This window comes from Gymnodraco acuticeps, unplaced genomic scaffold (genome assembly GCF_902827175.1).
Source record: "Gymnodraco acuticeps unplaced genomic scaffold, fGymAcu1.1, whole genome shotgun sequence".
Lineage (NCBI taxonomy): Eukaryota > Metazoa > Chordata > Actinopteri > Perciformes > Bathydraconidae > Gymnodraco > Gymnodraco acuticeps.
Genome location: NW_022991881.1, coordinates 88,917 through 105,875, shown reverse-complemented (window position 1 = coordinate 105,875; position 16,959 = coordinate 88,917). Strand labels below are relative to the sequence as shown.

General features: G+C 45.5%; 1 protein-coding gene across 1 annotated transcript in view; it reads right to left on the bottom strand.

The window, feature by feature from the left end:
- Positions 1-438: 438 nt before the first annotated feature.
- asxl1 (ASXL transcriptional regulator 1) overlaps positions 439-16,959 on the bottom strand; it is a 28,922-nt gene continuing 12,401 nt past the window's right edge. The window contains 12 exon segments of the mRNA XM_034199965.1: positions 439-2,309; positions 2,311-2,787; positions 2,789-3,433; positions 3,526-4,498; positions 4,771-4,876; positions 5,280-5,376; positions 8,422-8,588; positions 9,044-9,128; positions 9,363-9,532; positions 14,594-14,780; positions 15,352-15,471; positions 16,844-16,927. Coding sequence (XP_034055856.1) covers positions 849-2,309; positions 2,311-2,787; positions 2,789-3,433; positions 3,526-4,498; positions 4,771-4,876; positions 5,280-5,376; positions 8,422-8,588; positions 9,044-9,128; positions 9,363-9,532; positions 14,594-14,780; positions 15,352-15,471; positions 16,844-16,927 — 4,572 coding nt within the window. The 3' untranslated portion in view covers positions 439-848.

The window sequence follows — 16,959 nt, the reverse complement described above, 5'->3', positions numbered from 1 at the left end:
AGCCAATCAGAGTGATTTCTTTGGCCGACTTTCTTTGGCCGATTCAACATGTTGAATCAGCCGCAGGAGGTGTGAAAATGTGCCGTAAAGCAACGATGGTGCAGGACACACCAACCTGAGTAGGGCGCCACGAATGCCCGACTGCCTCTGACTCCCAAAATCGGGTTGTTGTGTCAGGGCCTTTACTCGTAAATTGGAATACATTTTTCTTTTTAAATATTTTGTGTATGCGCTTTATCTAATAGGGCTTTATATTTTGTCTATCTTCACTTTTGGTGTTACAATATAAATGTTCCCTATGTGGGATGGATGAAGGAATTCTGATTCCGAATTTCTTGTACAACACAAAGTGTAGTTATCAGAGTTCAATGATCATTTCATGTGTTCATCCAACTGAAGAGTCAGGAGTTTAAAGGGAACCACGAAAGGAGTCAAAACCCAACCAGCAAAACAATTTTATTTACTCATTTTAATGGTTTAAAAAAATATTTCTTTGCGCAAAGACAACAACAGGTCCCCGTCCGCTGAGGAAACAAGGGACCAAAACAATGATGACCACCAATTGATGAAAGGTGTAGCAAGATAAGATGAGGTAAATGTTTTGAGGAAAGAAAACAAAAAAGGCACAATTTACAATCAACCATGCCTCAGATTCACAATAATGATAATAATATTAATAATAATAATAATAATAACAACAACAATAATAATATATAAGTACAGCTAAAAAAAAATCTGAAAATCTTAAACAACAAAAAATACAGACCAATTCTATAATACAAGGCAGGTCCTGCCGTCAGGCTCCCCGGTCCTGTACACTGAGCCTGACCTGCTGAAGCTGCAGCACCCTATCTGACCACCAGGCACGACACGCACAGTTTGGAGGGCCCGATGCAGTCGTCATGGCAGAAGGCACCGCAGCCCTGGCACATGATCATGGCTTTGAGGCGGCACGAGCACTTGAGCGCCACCTCCTCTGCAGTACTGTCAGTGTAGGCCTGGATGCTGAGGGTGGTCTGACGGGGGCGCAGCTGCAGAACTCCGTCCGCCATGCTGCGCGAGAATCCGCTGTCCATCACTGAAACATTGGCTGTGTAGCTGACTCCTCCACCGTGTTTGGGGAGCTTCCCATAGAGCTGAAAGGGAAGGGTGGAGGCAGTAGAGGAGGGGGAGGAGGAGGAGGAAGAGGAAGAGGGAGAGCCAGAGGAGTAGCTAGCCTTGCTGTGCTCTTTCTTTGCCATCCTTGCTAAAGTCATCTCCATGTTGAGGAGTCCCTCCATCGCTCCCCCGCTCAGGTAGCCGTCCATGGAGCTCCCGGGCTCTTTTTTGGTAACACTCATGGGTTTGATGGGGGAGGATTTGGAAAGAGCCTGACAAGCAGGCCGTGCACCCACTTCATTCTTTATGGTGGAAGCAGGAGACTGAGACTGCGGGGGCCGCCAGTTAATCTTAATGGTAGGCAACACCTCTGTGGGACATGGGTCTGCATGGGGAGGAGAGGGGCCATTGGGTGTGGTTCTGTGGGCTTGCTGGGGCCTGTCTGGAGTGACCCCCTGTGAAGGCTGACGGCCATGAGAGTCTTTTATAACCACAGACTCCCCAGCAGTCTCAGGGTCTGACTTACTCCTGGAGGACAAAGAGCTGGAGGATGAGGAGGGGGGCAGAGAGGTGATGACCGCGACAGCCCCGGGTGCTTGCGGAGCCTGGTACTGCCCTGCTGGTGTCTCTATCAGACAGGAGACTGGACGACCTGTAGGAGACTTGTTGTGGATCTGATAGGCTGCGTTCAGTTCAGGGCTAGAAGACTGGACTGAGCCCTCAGGCCTGTGGCTAAGCCCTGGGGTCCGTGACCCTGGTGGTGGGGGTTGGGGTCCTGGCAGTCGGCTGATCTCCAGCCTGTTGGCAGAGTGTGAGGGTAAAACCTTCTCCAGGGGCAGACTGCCCTGCAGGAGCTGAGTAACAAGAGGATTGTTGGCCTCCACACTGGAAACTGCTCTAGCTGAGCTGGCCATCCTCCTGGAGGCAGCTGCAGCTGAGGGCTTCACAACTTCCCGACACTCCTCTCCAGACTCAAGTTTGATCACAACGCCATCTTCTAACCCCTGCTGATGGGCTGTGGGGAGAGACTGGTAGTCCTGGGAGCGGGGGCTGCTGTGCTTAGGGTGAGGCAGGCCGTTGGGGAAGCACGGCTGGATGACAGTCTGACCTTGGCGGTTGGACACGTGGGCCTGGATGACCGGCTGATGGTTCTTTGGGGGAGGGCTGTAGATGACCAGCTGGCTGTTTCTCTGGATGCTCAGTGGGGGGGCCCCAGTCCCCGTCAGGCTGCTGCTCATCCTCCTGAAGGTCATTCTCACAGTCTGAGGCCGTTTCTGTGGAGTCACTATGCGTCCCAGCCTCGTACTCTTTCTCTCCACCAGAGGAATGAGCTTCTGTATGCCTCCTCCCTGCGGAGGCAGAGAACACATCCTGGTGCTCCACATGGTGGGAACCATGCTGGATTACACCGCCCAGTCCAGACTCCTTCACCTGTACCAGATCTTTGGCCCGAGAAGAGCTGGCCAGCGTCTGTATAACATCCACACCTTGAGCTCCAAACCTAGGAAGGGAATCCGGGATGGAGGTTGGGGTCAGTGGAGGTTTTATGGAACCATGTTCAGCCATCTCTGAGATGGCTGCAGGAGACTCCATCGCCTTAGGCTTTGGAGAGGCGGAGTCAGGTGCCTTGTTTTCAGGACTGTTGGAGGAATTCTGGACATTAGTTGATGTTGCTTCTACTTCCTCTCCAGTTTTCTGGCCCTCCAGCTGCATCCTCTGGAGGAGAGCTTGGGGTCTGTGGGGCCTCCGAACACAAAGAGGTTGAGGTAGTGGACAGGGAAGGGGAGGACTGGGGCTCTACATTGTGAAGCTGTAGTTGTGTTCCTGACGTATTAGAGCCTGAAGACGATCCCTGCTCCTCCACCCCACCACCTCCCCTTCTTCCACTACTACTACTTCCTCCTCCTCCTCCTCCTCCTCCTCCTCTTCCTCCTCTTCCTCCTCCTCCTCCTCCTCCTCCTCCTCCTCCTCCTCCTCCTCCTCCTCCTCCTCCTCTTCCTCCTCCTCCTCCTCCTCTTCCTCCCCCCCCTCCTCCTCCTCCGGGCTCGATAGGTCCTGGATGCTCTCTCGCTCGTCGTCCATTGCTGCAATCCGGTAGCCCAGCAGCAGGCCGCAGCCGGACCCCCGGCCCTGCCCCGTCGCTAGAGGCTGCAACAGCAGCAGCGGCCTCCCGCTGGGCCCGGGCTTGCTGGGCGCGGGCTTTGATGTCCGCAAGGGTCCGCGCACCGCCCGTCCCCGACCGCCGCGAGCCCTCGCCGGGGGGCACGATGCGGGGGCAGATCTGGTAGGTTGGGTGACCTTTGACCCAGGGGGGTTTGATTCTGGAGAGTTGAATCTGGGACAGAAACACAAGGACAGTTAGTCAAACGTTCGCAGGTAAATGCTTATTGATGAACAGGCAGTTTACTTTGGTGCACAAAGTCTTACCCGGATAGGTGGCACCTTGGGCTCTTCGGTTGTCTGCTGCGGCTTCTCCGTACGGACACCGTCAATTGTGGTACGAAAGGACTGACGGTCCTCAATCCGCGGCCTTTTTTCGGGGAAGCTGGAGAAGGCCTGAGCCTCATCGGGCCTTCTCTTCTGTTCCTTGAGCTGAGCGCTGGGTGCAGGGGTGGGGGCTGGGCTGGCTGATGGGCTGCTCTCACGGCTGCTGGTGGCCGTCCCCCCTGTGATGGAGGTGACAACGGAGGCAGTGTCATCCAGAGGATCGGCGGCGACTGCAGCACTGGAGGATGCTGAGGAGGAGGAGGAGGAAGAGTCCAGGCCTGTGGCGAAGGCTCCCTGTGTTTCAGAAGGTGAAGAGGGAGAGGAGACAGGCGAAGAGGCTGAAGACGAAGAAGAGGAGGAGGAGGAGGAGGAAGGTGAGGAGGTAGAAGCCAGTATAGGCGCATTCTCCTCTGGGAGCAGGCGGGACGCAGCCTCAGGCTCCTCGTTTGCACTGGTGGAGGCTGGGCTGGGAGTAGGGGTGGGAGTGGGAGTGGAGGCTGACAATATGACTGGCTCTGGAGTGGGGGGGGTCTTTGTCTCTATGGAGGGACTCTCAGCAGAGAGCTCCACACCGCACTCAGCCTGCAGCACCACCTCTCCTTGAATGACCGTGTTGTCGGACATGGGAGAGCCAATAGAATCTGCTGGGAGGTCCAGTTCAGGGCTGGGCTCAGCGGCTTCTGCAGACTGCAGGGCTGGGGGAGGGGCCTTGCAGAGGGTCCGACGGGCCCTCCGACGCAGGTCAGCTCGTGTGCGTCTCCTCATCCTGCCATCTCTCCTTCGCCGACCCACGCTGCGTCTCTTGGGGGCCCCAGCTGCCACCACAGCCACGTCAGTGTCCAGCACGCCGGCTGCAGCTTCACTGGCTTCACTCATGGTGAGCTTCAGGGACTCCTCTTGTGTCAGGCCAGACCTACAGGAACACAAACAATGTTTCAGCGCATTGTGGTAAACAATGTCGTCTAAACTATATGGAGGAAGGCAAGGAGATGGAAATAAACAATATAATACAAGCAAATAAATGTCAAATATAAAAGGCTATACAGGCTTCTAGTCAGGCTTAAATAATACTTACAATACCAATATATTAACCTTAAAGGAACCACTCTAAATATGACATAAGAAAGAATATGGCTGCTGTGTGAACATTGATTTTAGACTCAAATGAAATGGGATGGTTCTTACTTTTGCCCGTGGTACTCTTCAAAAAACTTTTCCTTCCAAGCCTCTACTTTCTTCTCTTTCTCCATTTCCTGTCGGAAACGCACTTGCATCTCGTGGGTGAACTCACCTAAATGTGTCAAACACATATAAAGGTTTAAAAAGTAGCTTCACAACTGACCTTTTTGAAGGATAGTTTTGTTCTAAATCTAATAAGCTGCCCATCACTTGTAAATAAGCAGCTGGTGTTAGTAATGTTTCAAGGCAGTGTCACCATCAGAAGCAGAAAGACAGGATCTTCTCTGAATCAGGTCCCTGACAGACTGATTCACCAACATGCAGAAGTGGTTGTTATTTGTGTCCTTCTGCACCCATGGCCTCCTTCTCATTCACACACGTAAAGAATGCTTCGGCGCAGTGTTGCCTTTTGGTGGGAATTGTTCTGCTGGCATGTATGACTTTACCCTTTCTTTATAACAACCTTTTGGTTATGTGGTACGAGTAAAATATGGCATATTGACTAATACACTTACCCTCCGCCAGCCTTTCTTTCCAGCTCTGGGAGGCATGGGTGAAGAACTCATTGTTGAGAGCTGAGCTACTCAGTCGGGCCATACCATCTGGTCCAATCTTCAAGAGAGAACACAATGTAAAAATATCAGTAAAGGAATAATGCACCTGAGAAGTAGAGGGGCCTAGGCTTAAAGGCTAGTACATACTGTTCATTCTGCATACCGCTGCGTAGGCCTGTCACGATAATTAATTTAGTTGGACGATACATTTTCCCGGAAATTATTGCGATAAACGATAATATTGTCGGCACCGTTGCGAGACCATTGTAGACCACTGACATAATGATAATATATAATAATAATTAAAGTACATCCTTTCAAACAGAACTTTGTATTGAACATTCAACATTGCAAATGAAATGTGAAATAGTATTCAAATATATAAATGATATATAAATAAAACAAATACATTAAATTATAACAAATTAATTAAAATCACACACAACCAAAAACAATAAATTAAATAGACCATCTATCAATCAATAAATAAATATATAAATATAAATAAATAAATAAATATATATAAATAAATAAATATAAATATATATAAATAAATGAATATCATATCATATCCAATTCTGTATTTCAAAGATTTCGAGCAAGGAACACCAACATGTTTGCATTGTCGGGCAAATGCATCTTTGATTGTAAACTGTCGGGTGGGGGCTCTCCATCTCCAGCTGCCGTATTTGCTCCCAGCTGGGAACACGGAATGGGGTGGTTGTGTGTTTCAGGTGAAGTTTAAGGTTGGTCGTATTGCTAGCTTTTGTTGCTACCTTTTTAAAACTCCCTCCTCTGTTGCTCTCCCTGAGGTTTCTCCCATGTTCCCTTTAAACTGTGGGTTTTCTCTGGAAGTTTTTTCTTGTACGATGTGAGGGTCTAAGGATAGAGGGTCTAAGGATAGAGGATGTCGTTTTTCTCATACTGATATTCTGAACAATCTGTGCTGTTGTATTTGCTGTAAAGTGTCTCTACTGTAGGCTATTTTTATTATATGTACAGCACTTTGGCTCGACCAAAAATCGTTTATAAATGTGCTATATAAATAAAACTTGATTTGATTTGAAAACAAATGTGACACATGACAAATGTGACACAAATGTGACTCATTCAAGTCCGTAGGTTCGCCTCGTTGATTTGGCTTGAATCCAAAATACTGCCACACCGGAGATGGAGTTAGGTTTTTGCAACCAATTCCATTTAACTTCAAATTCCCCTCGAGTAAGTCACACGTTGTCTCCTGCTATGGTGTTATATTTGTGCCTCTATCTTGAGCACGCAATGAAATGAAAATGCGATTGAGCGCACACTTGAACATTTTTGAGCACAGAGAAATATATTTTCTCTCATAAAACTCCTGCTCCGAGCGCAAGCGTTCTTATTATACATCCATGGCGCAAGCAGACCGCTGCACACACTCCCTCTCCCTCGCTCGCTCGACCTCTCCAGCCTGTGCGCGCTCAGCTTTGCCTGCGCTCGCTCAAGTTGTCACAGCGTTACAAATGTGCCACAAAACCAACCAATCGGAGAACTCGAGAAGGTCAATTCTGATTGGCTGGTCGTCTCCAATCATATCTTCTATCTGAGATGAGAGAGGGATTTTCGGTTGCCATCAGGCTGTTGACGTTCTTATTACACATCCGTCGTTGACATTTACAGGACATTTAGACTCGAATGAAGAGAATAGCAAGCCACAGTGTCAGGTGAGTTATACCTTTCTAGTTTTCTGATATCATGTTATTGTTTGCAATGCCTGAGTTTGCTAGCCGGCAAAATAGCTATAGGGGTAGTTTAAGAAAACCGCTAACAAACCGTAGCCTACATGTACATGAACCCTTCTGAGGTATTGATTACTTGCTGTAAGCATTAGAGGTGGCAGAATGACAAAACATGTTTCTCTCTATCACAATTTTGGGTTGACCAGAACCTGTACCAACTTCTGTTTGCTGTTCTACAATGGGCATAGAGCTTGCGTTAATTTTCAACCGGACAACTAAACAGATTAGGCTAGAATACCGGATAAAGTTAGCAACACACGTTATCCATGAACAGCCTATTAATCCAACGTTGTGGAATTAGAGAAAAGGGGCTTCTTAACGTGCTTTTATCCGGGGTGGAGGGAGTTACATATTAGTTAAAAATAACATTGGGGCGTGTGATTGTAGTGGGTGGAGGTGGTGATATGAGGATATCCATTTTGGAGTTCAAGCTAATATAATATAGTTAACTTTACACAATAATAAGGAAGAGAGCTATTTTTGTGATACATCGCTATTGATATGGATTTATAGTAGGGCTGAACGATATACCGTGTCATGGCGATAACCGCGATATGCGCATGCGCGATATTCACACCGCAGGGACGTGCGGTTTTATTCATTTAAAAAAAAAATGCTGACGCACTTTAGCACAGAATTCAAAATAAAGATATCCTTATTACTTATCGAAACTGCACATACAATATATCCGATTAAAGCTGAGACTCCACAGATTATTTAAGTATAGTACTCAGGATAGAGGCACAAATATAACGCCATATCCTGCTTGTCTCTATATTATTCATTTGGCTGCTACACTGTTGCACGCGGAGTGTCCTGACCTGGCTGTGTGTGAGCCCCGCCCCTCACAGCGTGCCTGGCTGGCAGCCACAGCGCGCCTGGCTAAAATGCTGGTCATATTCTTATGTAAACAAACACGCATGTAAACGGCAATTTATCGACGTCAGAAAAGTTATAGAGTCCATTTTTATTTATCGTACGATAAGTTAATTAATTGCTTATCGCGACAGGCCTACCGCTGTGGTCACAACTATTTGAACGGTTGCATTTATACTACAACTGACAGTCTGCATCCGGCTGAAACAATCATTCAACCATCAAACAACCATTGAGTTTGTTCATAGTGTTTGTTCCAAAGCAGCTACAGGTCCATACCATACCAACTGGACTGGATAGAATGAAGCGGGAGCATTTGCATCAAAGGAGCAAAGGTGATCAAAGTATGAATTTGTCTTAACATGCATCAAATTGACCCAAAAAATGACAAAACAGTGTACGCATGAGGTCATCCTCACTATATTAAAGAAGATAAAAAAAAAGCATACCTGTCTTTCCACCTCAGGCAGCAGCTGCAGCAGCTGCTGCTGCGAGTGTACTGGGAAGGCTGCGAAGGTACGCACATTGATAAGGGCTCTGATGTTGGTGTTGACCAGGATTGAGCCTGGTGTTTCAAAATCTACATCCACCCCTCCCCGACTCCTCTTCATGGGACCTGCCACAGCAAGAAAAAAACCCATACATTTACTTGCAGCTAAAGCTATCTGCAGGTACCTACAGCTGAGCACCACAGACACTCAAACATTTTCCTTGCTTATCAATTACCTTTATATAGTAGGTGAGAACACTCAATAACACCCCTTTCATCGTTTTGAAAATGTGCTTTTCATCTACTCAGTATTCTTTCTGCCATTTGTGTTTATTAATTATGGTGACTATTGCTGCTTTCTCTAGAGATGCTTATTCAAACATCTTCACATAGACACAGACACTGCACTAACTTGGGGCCTGAGCAAAACACCCACCAGTCAAGTGGATAAACAGTTGTCAAGAAACCTGACAACTCCGTATATTTCAGTAAAGGTCTAACCCATCAGCATTTTGAATGTTTGCTTTCATTGTAGATGTGTTGCAGATAACTTTGTTCTCTGTTGAAAAAGGTCTTCTTACCTGAGGGAACATGCTCTCCATTCACTTTAAGAGGAGTGAGGACAACGCGAGGCATCATGACTGCTTTCTTCCTCTGCCTCCCTGACTGTAGCAACACAAACAGTGGTATGGAAAGGTTGTAACAGTAGACGGTTATGAAGTCAGTATGTGAAGCAGCACTGTATTCCTGCCCCTCTACAGACCACTCAAAATCACATGGGACACTTGTTCATGAATTAAGAAACAGTACACTAAATCACAGTAGAACTGCTCTTTATTCCTTGACTGTTGCCACTTTAGTCAAAATAGAGCAGCCAGTGTGTACACGCGTGGTGCTGACCTGTCTTGAGCGGCTTAGCCTGGTCTGGGTGTGTGGAGCATGTTGGGCCTGCTGTGTGTCTATGCGTGCTTGCTGTCCTGCCGCCCTGCTGAGGCGGGTCTGGGGTTGGGAGCTGACAGCCAGCACTTCTGTGGAGCAGGAGGCGCTGGACGAGCTCTCATCCACAGAGGCTGCAGGTCAGAAGAAAACAAACACATTTCAACTCAACATATACTGCAGTTATAATGAATATGTTATGTTATTTTAAGCAAGAGAGTTCATAAAAAAGGATTTTCCATCTGAGCTAAAGCTGCTTTTCTGGTGTTTTTGCTAAGTGGCAAACGAAAAAAATGTAACCAACACGAAAGTGTTATAAATCACAGGCCATATTTTGGCTTCTACCAAGAAGATACAGTGGAGGAAATAGGCAGGGCCTATGGGGATCTTCCATTTAAAGTGATGTTTAAAACTCAGTTAATGGGGCTCATTCACTGGCGCTTCCACAAACAACAACCAACAACCAACATAATTATTACATTCAAATGATGTACATTATTCAAGTTTACATTAACTTTGGATAATAACACGGGAGAAATTAAGCAGAAGCGCTCTCTTTCCCTCTCTCTCTCTCTCCTGACAGCCTGTCAGTATCTCATGCAGCTCACTGATCCAGTAACGAGTGACCCGACAGTGAAGAATAAATATATTTATAACTAGTTTAGCTTCTTCCAGAGGTAGATCAAATAGCTAAGTTTGTTAGGTCTAACTCTTGTGTGTGTTGCTCTGCTCACCGGTTTTGGCGAGCTTGTTTTGCCACGCACAGAGAAAAGTGTCATGTATTTTACGTCATGTGATCGGCTCTCCCGATCGGCCTTTATAGAGAGCACTGATCGATCGGCAGAGAGTGAATATCGGCCATCGATCGGGGCATCCCTAATTGTAATGGTAGGTTTATTTGACTAATGAGATACAGAATATCAAAAAGAAAATCCTCCGTCAGTCGGAGGGTCATGCCGAGTGAGATCGCTATCCCTTTAAGAGAGAGAGGCAGTGGCGGCTGGTGGAAAATATTTTAGGTGGGGCTGTGGAAATGGTCACCAAACAATACTAGGGGGTCCGGGGGGATGCTCAAAAAATTGAGAAATTACCCCTTAAATTATGACTTCTGGTGATGTTCGATCGATATACTTATCGGATATGCACAAACAAGCTTATGCTACCAAGCTGAGATTCCACAGATTCTAGAAATATAAGTATCATCACTGAGCGATCAGAACTCGCGACAGGAGAAGCAAATACAGACATCACACAACGTAGCTTTAGGTAGCAAAACACGGACATATGCTCACCTTTTGCTGTTATTCTGACCAAAAGTTGTGTTAAATGGCATTAAAACGTGAAAAACGTGGCTGAAGGTTAATCCAATGTGTCTGTCACTTTGAAAAAATTATTGAAGATCCATAATTCAATTCAGTCAAAAACTGAGTTTTCATATTAGCTGCTAATTATAGCTTCCAGAGTGTATGACAGCTCCCTGTTTTGTCTCCTTGGATACGAGTCAAAACAACTCACAGACTGCCTTGGGCCGGGCGCTGAAATTGTGGCTCTTGGACCATCAGATCTGACGACGCTGATTGGCTGAAATTATGTTTCGGCGGCATAGTACTTTTCAGGTAGCAACAGTCAGCACTTGGTTGGCTGTTGCTGCACTTAGGGCTCTTTTCTTAGAGCCCAGGCGAGAGAGGGCAAAGATTTCTGCGGCCAGGCAGGAAACACATGACTTATCAGTAACTTTAGACATCGTAACACAATTTTAAACGAGATTTTATTGTAGATTATAAATGTTTCTGATACCAACTATATAATATGTACCTTGTTTATTAAAAAATAAAAAATATATTTTTTTATTTTATTTTTAATGACAATCTAAAATGAGGGAAGGGGGGGCGGTGGGGGGGGTGCCCCTAGCGCCCCTATGGGCCGGCCGCCACTGGAGAGAGGGGTGTAGCACGTGCATGTGTGTGTGTGCATGGTCGAGCGAGCGAGTGTATGTTTTTGAAGTGAAACGAAGCAGCAGAAAAATCAACAGTCTCACCCTGATAGTCCAATAGCAACGCTTGGTCAGGGTCCTTTGGCGTGCAGTTGTGACATATTATATACAGTTTTTAATGAACGATTAGAGAATAACGAGTAATGAATATGCTTTATAGGGATCTGCAGATACATTTTTTGTCTTTTAAAGCACCCACTATCAAATATCTTGCCTGATTGTTGGCACTTGACAATCACCTTCACTGAATTTTACTCAGGTGCAACTAAAGTCTGATTTAAGCATGGGAGCCTGCCTGCAGACCTCCACTCTCAGGACAGTTCCGGTGCAGACCTCCAGTCTCAGGACACCTCCACTGTCAGTACAGGAAGTGACGATTCTGACGCGTTTTTTTCCCGCCCACCGAAGGACTCGTTTGATGGAAGTTTTCAAATCACAATGGAGACTCATCACGGAGGTGATGAGTCCGCCCACCGTGCACTTTGGGTCGGCCTTGGTCAAGCCCTTTTGACCCCCCCCAGCCTGGTTCTCGTAAAAGTTTTTCGCTCAAAAGACACCATGGAGGAATGTAACGGGAGTTGACAGGGGACTCTGCCCGCCTCACGAGTGCCTATTTTCGGACGCTTTTTTTCACTTTTCCCCGGTTTTATTATTTTTTTGGCTATTTCACCCGGTTTCTACTGGGGACATTGCCCGGTCTCGGGTGTCCCCCCCATGGCCTTCCCCCACTCTGCGTGTCTCTTCCTTCCCGAGCCGGCCGATATGAAGCGTGACCAAGACGCACCGTCCAGGGGTCCCACGGGTCCCGCAGCGGGGTGGAGGTTCCCAGCTGGAACCTCCACACCTCCGCCGCGGTGCACCCGGCAAACACGGTTGTTTCTCGAACCTTCCACTGTTGTCTAGCGGGTGTAACTAAAATACAAGATGTCGTATTTATATATATATAAATAAATATATATATATATCTCTATATATATCTATGATATAGAAAAAATATATCTATGATATATATAGATAATAAGTGTCAGTACGATTTTATTTTGTATTTGCGTGCATTTCCTGTTTGGAAAGTGGCACTTTACTGATAGTGGTGATTTTATTTTGGAATTCTTAGCGTGCACTTCCTGTCCTGAGAGTGGAGGTGTCCTGAGAGTGGAGGTCTGCACCGGAACTGTCCTGAGAGTGGAGGTCTGCAGGCAGACCCCTCTCGATTTAAGGGTTGTTTATATTTCACATCATTAAAGGTGGGGTAGGTAAGTTTCAGAAACCGGCTCGAGATACACTTTTTGTTATATTCCATGGAATGCTCTTAACATCCCGATAGCAATTAATATCTTAAGTGCTTTGACAAAAAATCCATAATGAAATGTCATCTGTGGAAGCCGTAGTACGTTTAGCCGGGCCGGCTAAACGGATTGGATTGCTGCCCTGTCTGTCAGCCTTCCATCTTGTGCACGCACAAATGTATCTCGTGCCCTCATTGGGCGTGCCGTCATTGGGCGTGCATTGCGCGTTCATGTGTGTTGGAGGAGGTGCTCTGTAAGGAAGTCTGAAGGAAGGGGCGGATTATTTTCAGCTGTGTACTTTCAAATTTTACTGCACTCGAGCCGGTTTCTGAAACTTACCTACCCCACCTTTAATCCAAGGTTGCGGTCGAATAGTCCGTTTTGCTTAGGAACCTTCCTAACGGAGTGAAATGACCCGGAAGTACCTCAGTGGCAGCCATGATAAGAGCCGTTCCAATTCTCTAGAGCAGCGGTTTTCAAAGTGTGAGGCGCGCCTCCCTGGGGGGCACCAGAGAGCTTCAGGGGAGGCGCAGCGTGAGAAACAAATAACGAGAAAAAGACGAGTAAAGTGTCACTTGCACACTTTTGGCTGTCTGTGGAGACCGAGTTCCCCCACCTCGCCAAAAAGGCTGTATAAGTGCTCATTCCCTCCACCTACCTGTGTGAATGCGGGTTTTCTGGGTTTATTCCTGTCTACATTGCATCCCCGCATCATCCGCCTGTGCGCATCAAAGACGCAGACTCATTGTTCCCACTAAAGTAAGGGTGAGTGTAATAAGGAGGCAAAGTTGTCGTTCAGTGTGTTGCCAGGAGCAAGGATTTATCCACGATGTTAAAAATGTTTTTAAAAAATATGTAAAGCATAAAGATAAAAAGGTTTAAAAAAGTTATTGTTTAATGTTTTAAGGAGGTGACGCTACTCAGCCAATCAAATCGGTGCAGTCAGTGAGTCAGCACAATAGATTCAAACACACACACAGAGAGACGAGACAAGAAGAAAGAAACAGCAGTGAGCAATTCCAAATGACGTGCTCAAAAAAGAGAAAGCTAGACAGCGAAAACAGGGCATTTAATGACATTTTCTCTTACTGGACCTCTTTGAAATGCAATTGAATACCCCTGCATTATAGCAACAATAATAATAGCAATAATAATTGGGAGGGGGGGGGCGCGGCTGTTCTTATGTTCTCTGAGGGGAGGCTCACCTTCCCACACTTTGAAAACCCCTGCTCTAGATGAAAGGAAAGGAGGTTTGAAACTTCCTTTATAACCTCCTTTAGCTTAGGAACCACTGGACCTCCCTTTACGAAAGGAGAGGAGAAAATGCTGCCCCACAATGCATTGCAGCCGCAGCATTTGCCGTTAATGAATTATTATTGTATTGCTGATCTACACAACTAACCTATTTTGAATTCAAGATGGCACATTTCGCCAAAAGGTGAAAAGTTTGCATCCATGATCAGGAGGGCAGAAAGTCTACATACTTCTGTTGCAGACTGAAAAGCTGCATGCAATACAAGTGTATTATTAAAGAACAAAAACATTTACTTGCAGGATTGTTTTTGTTTGAACATGTCTCCTCATGGTTGATTGCACTTATTGTAAGTCACTTAGATGAAAGCGTCAGCTAAATGTGATGTAATGTAACACACAGGTCATTGGAATACCGCAAAATATGAGGCTCAAAGTGAGCATGGTAGGCTATGTCTTTTAACATGCCTTCAATTTATAATGCTCCTAACACTAGGACGGGTCAAATGCATAATGTAAATGTCCCCTCTGTGGGATGATTAAGAGTATATAAAATAAAAAATGAAATTAAAATAAGTGTTTTAAGTCATGGATTGGCAAAACTACCCCACAGTAATGGAGAGGCCTCTGATGTCTGTAATGCGAGGTGTGTGGTGTAGTGTTACCGTCATTGTCTCCACTTGCGGCAGCAGTGGTCTCGGTGGAGTCGCAGCTCTCCTGCCCAGTGGCCTCATTGGGGCCGACTGTGGCCGCTGTACCTGCTGCAGAGGTGCTGGAAGCTGGGGCCGTGCTGCTGGCTGGATCAGTTGGCTCCGACTCTGATGTTGTCTTTGTCCACTGGAGGGCGTTCTTCTACAGAGTGTGAAGAAAAACTGCATTTTCTCAGAAGATTGTATCCTTCAAGTCATTTGTGAGGTCATGCATCATGTGTGACACTCATCCCAAAACAGAAATAGATTACCTAACGGGTCCAACTGTGTTTATCTGTATCATTTTTAATAGTATCATCAGGGTGGGGAGGGTTACTATATATATACAATGTATAAATGACTAGTAACCTGTAAATAAAAATGAAATGAGTCTGAGTATCACAATATGAATGTAATGTAACTGGATTAATTTCCGTTACTTTTGGATGACCTCAACATCAATTTTAATATATGAAGTGTCCACCTACTGCATTAAAAAAATCTATTTAAATAAAGAATGAAAGAGCGAAAATAAAAAGCAAATCCAGGCAGTAAGTCTACCTTTAATATGTCCATCTTTATGAATACATTGTAATCCTACGGTATTATTTATTACATTTGTTTTCAGATGTCATTTTGAAGATACCAATTATGAACAGTAATGTGTATTTACATGAAGAAATGCAGGCAGCAGTAGAGAAGCATTCAACGTGAAGAGGATGGTGTATGTGTACCTTTAGGGTGAACAGGCTCATCCGTCCCGGCAGCTTGAAGAAGATGCTGTTCTTCACTCGGTCTCCCCTCACCTGGGAGTGCAGCATAGTGACCAGACAGGCCAAAGGTGCTGTACCACTACACACAAACACACACATTCAGATAAGAAAACCTGCAATGCTACCAAGTGCTTGTCAGAAAGCTTTCCATAATAGCCATGTCCTTCATGAACAAAGTTACAGAAAGCTGAGTTTGGACGATATGATGCGCGGATACGACAAAACAAATAAGGGATGCCCCCATTGCACATTTCTCAGCCGACGTTCAGATTAACAATTTGACCGATGCCAACACCATTGATGATGTTTCTCTGTCTATATTGTTGTTATGTATTCTTCTTTTGAGCCACGGAAATATACATTTTGATTATTAAAAAACGTTGAATAAGCACATTTTCAATTAAACAAATGTATGAAACTACGTTTAACAGAAGATTCCTTCAAAAGACAGGTTTTTGTACACAAATACATTTGATACAAGCCTCTTTAGTCTGCTGGTTGTGTTGGATTTCCTTGTTGTTTGTCATAATCATTTATTACCTATCTTTTTTCCTTTAAAAAGGTAAGACATATTTCATAACATGAAATCGTAATTTATGAATTTGAATAAATATACAGAACACACTTATTGATTGTGCATATAAGGGCACGGAGAATAAACATGAACAGAGACTGAGGTTAGCGTGACTAAACAGACGACTTCTCTGGCCGTTTCAATTTCCCTCTGACAGCTGAACCTACAGCGCTCTGCTGCAACACTTCAGGAACTCTTATGAGGATGGGAAACATTTTTCTCAGAGAAATGATCACTTGGTAAAACTATGGGATGGGATAACATTTGCCGCTCCTAAAACGTGCTTCTCGATGAGGAAATGATGCAGCATGCGCTCCTCCTGCAGCAGCAGCTTCTTCTCACAAAGACCACATGCTCTGTTAATTACTTAGTTAAGAGGAAAGTTACGGTAAATAACCCTCAGGCGGTGTTCTTAACCATCCAAATGACCAACAATGCCAATTTCTGACCGATGCAAACCCACTGTGCCAAGCATAGACCTCAGAGAACATGAAAGGGTATGAAAAACAGACAACGAGTGTAAGTAATAAAGGTCCTCCAACATACCTCCTGTCAGCAGCAGGCCAAGTGATCCATAGATAGATTGATTGATAGATCCATGTCAAAGGAAATAAAAACATCTGTTATAACCACACTGATTGAAATGACATGTTTAATTGGTGTTCAATTGAATTATCCACATTGGAATGAATGCTGGGCATTTTTACACTACAATTGAAAAAGGTATAGCTCCACCACACAAGAGTCCTTACATAGGTTACTGCATTCAGGTTCAATAGAACAGCTTTTATTATAAACAGTTGTTACTTTTATAACAGTAATAGCTGACACCTATACAGAAGTAAGAGTGTGTGTGTGTGTGTGTGTGTTTCTGTCTGACCGCATTTCCTTCAGCCCCTTGGTCTGGATGACGTGGAGGATTTGTTTGGGAGTCATGGGTGCATCAGAGAAGTTCTCCAAAACCTGCAAAACATCCACGCAATTTTTACCACACA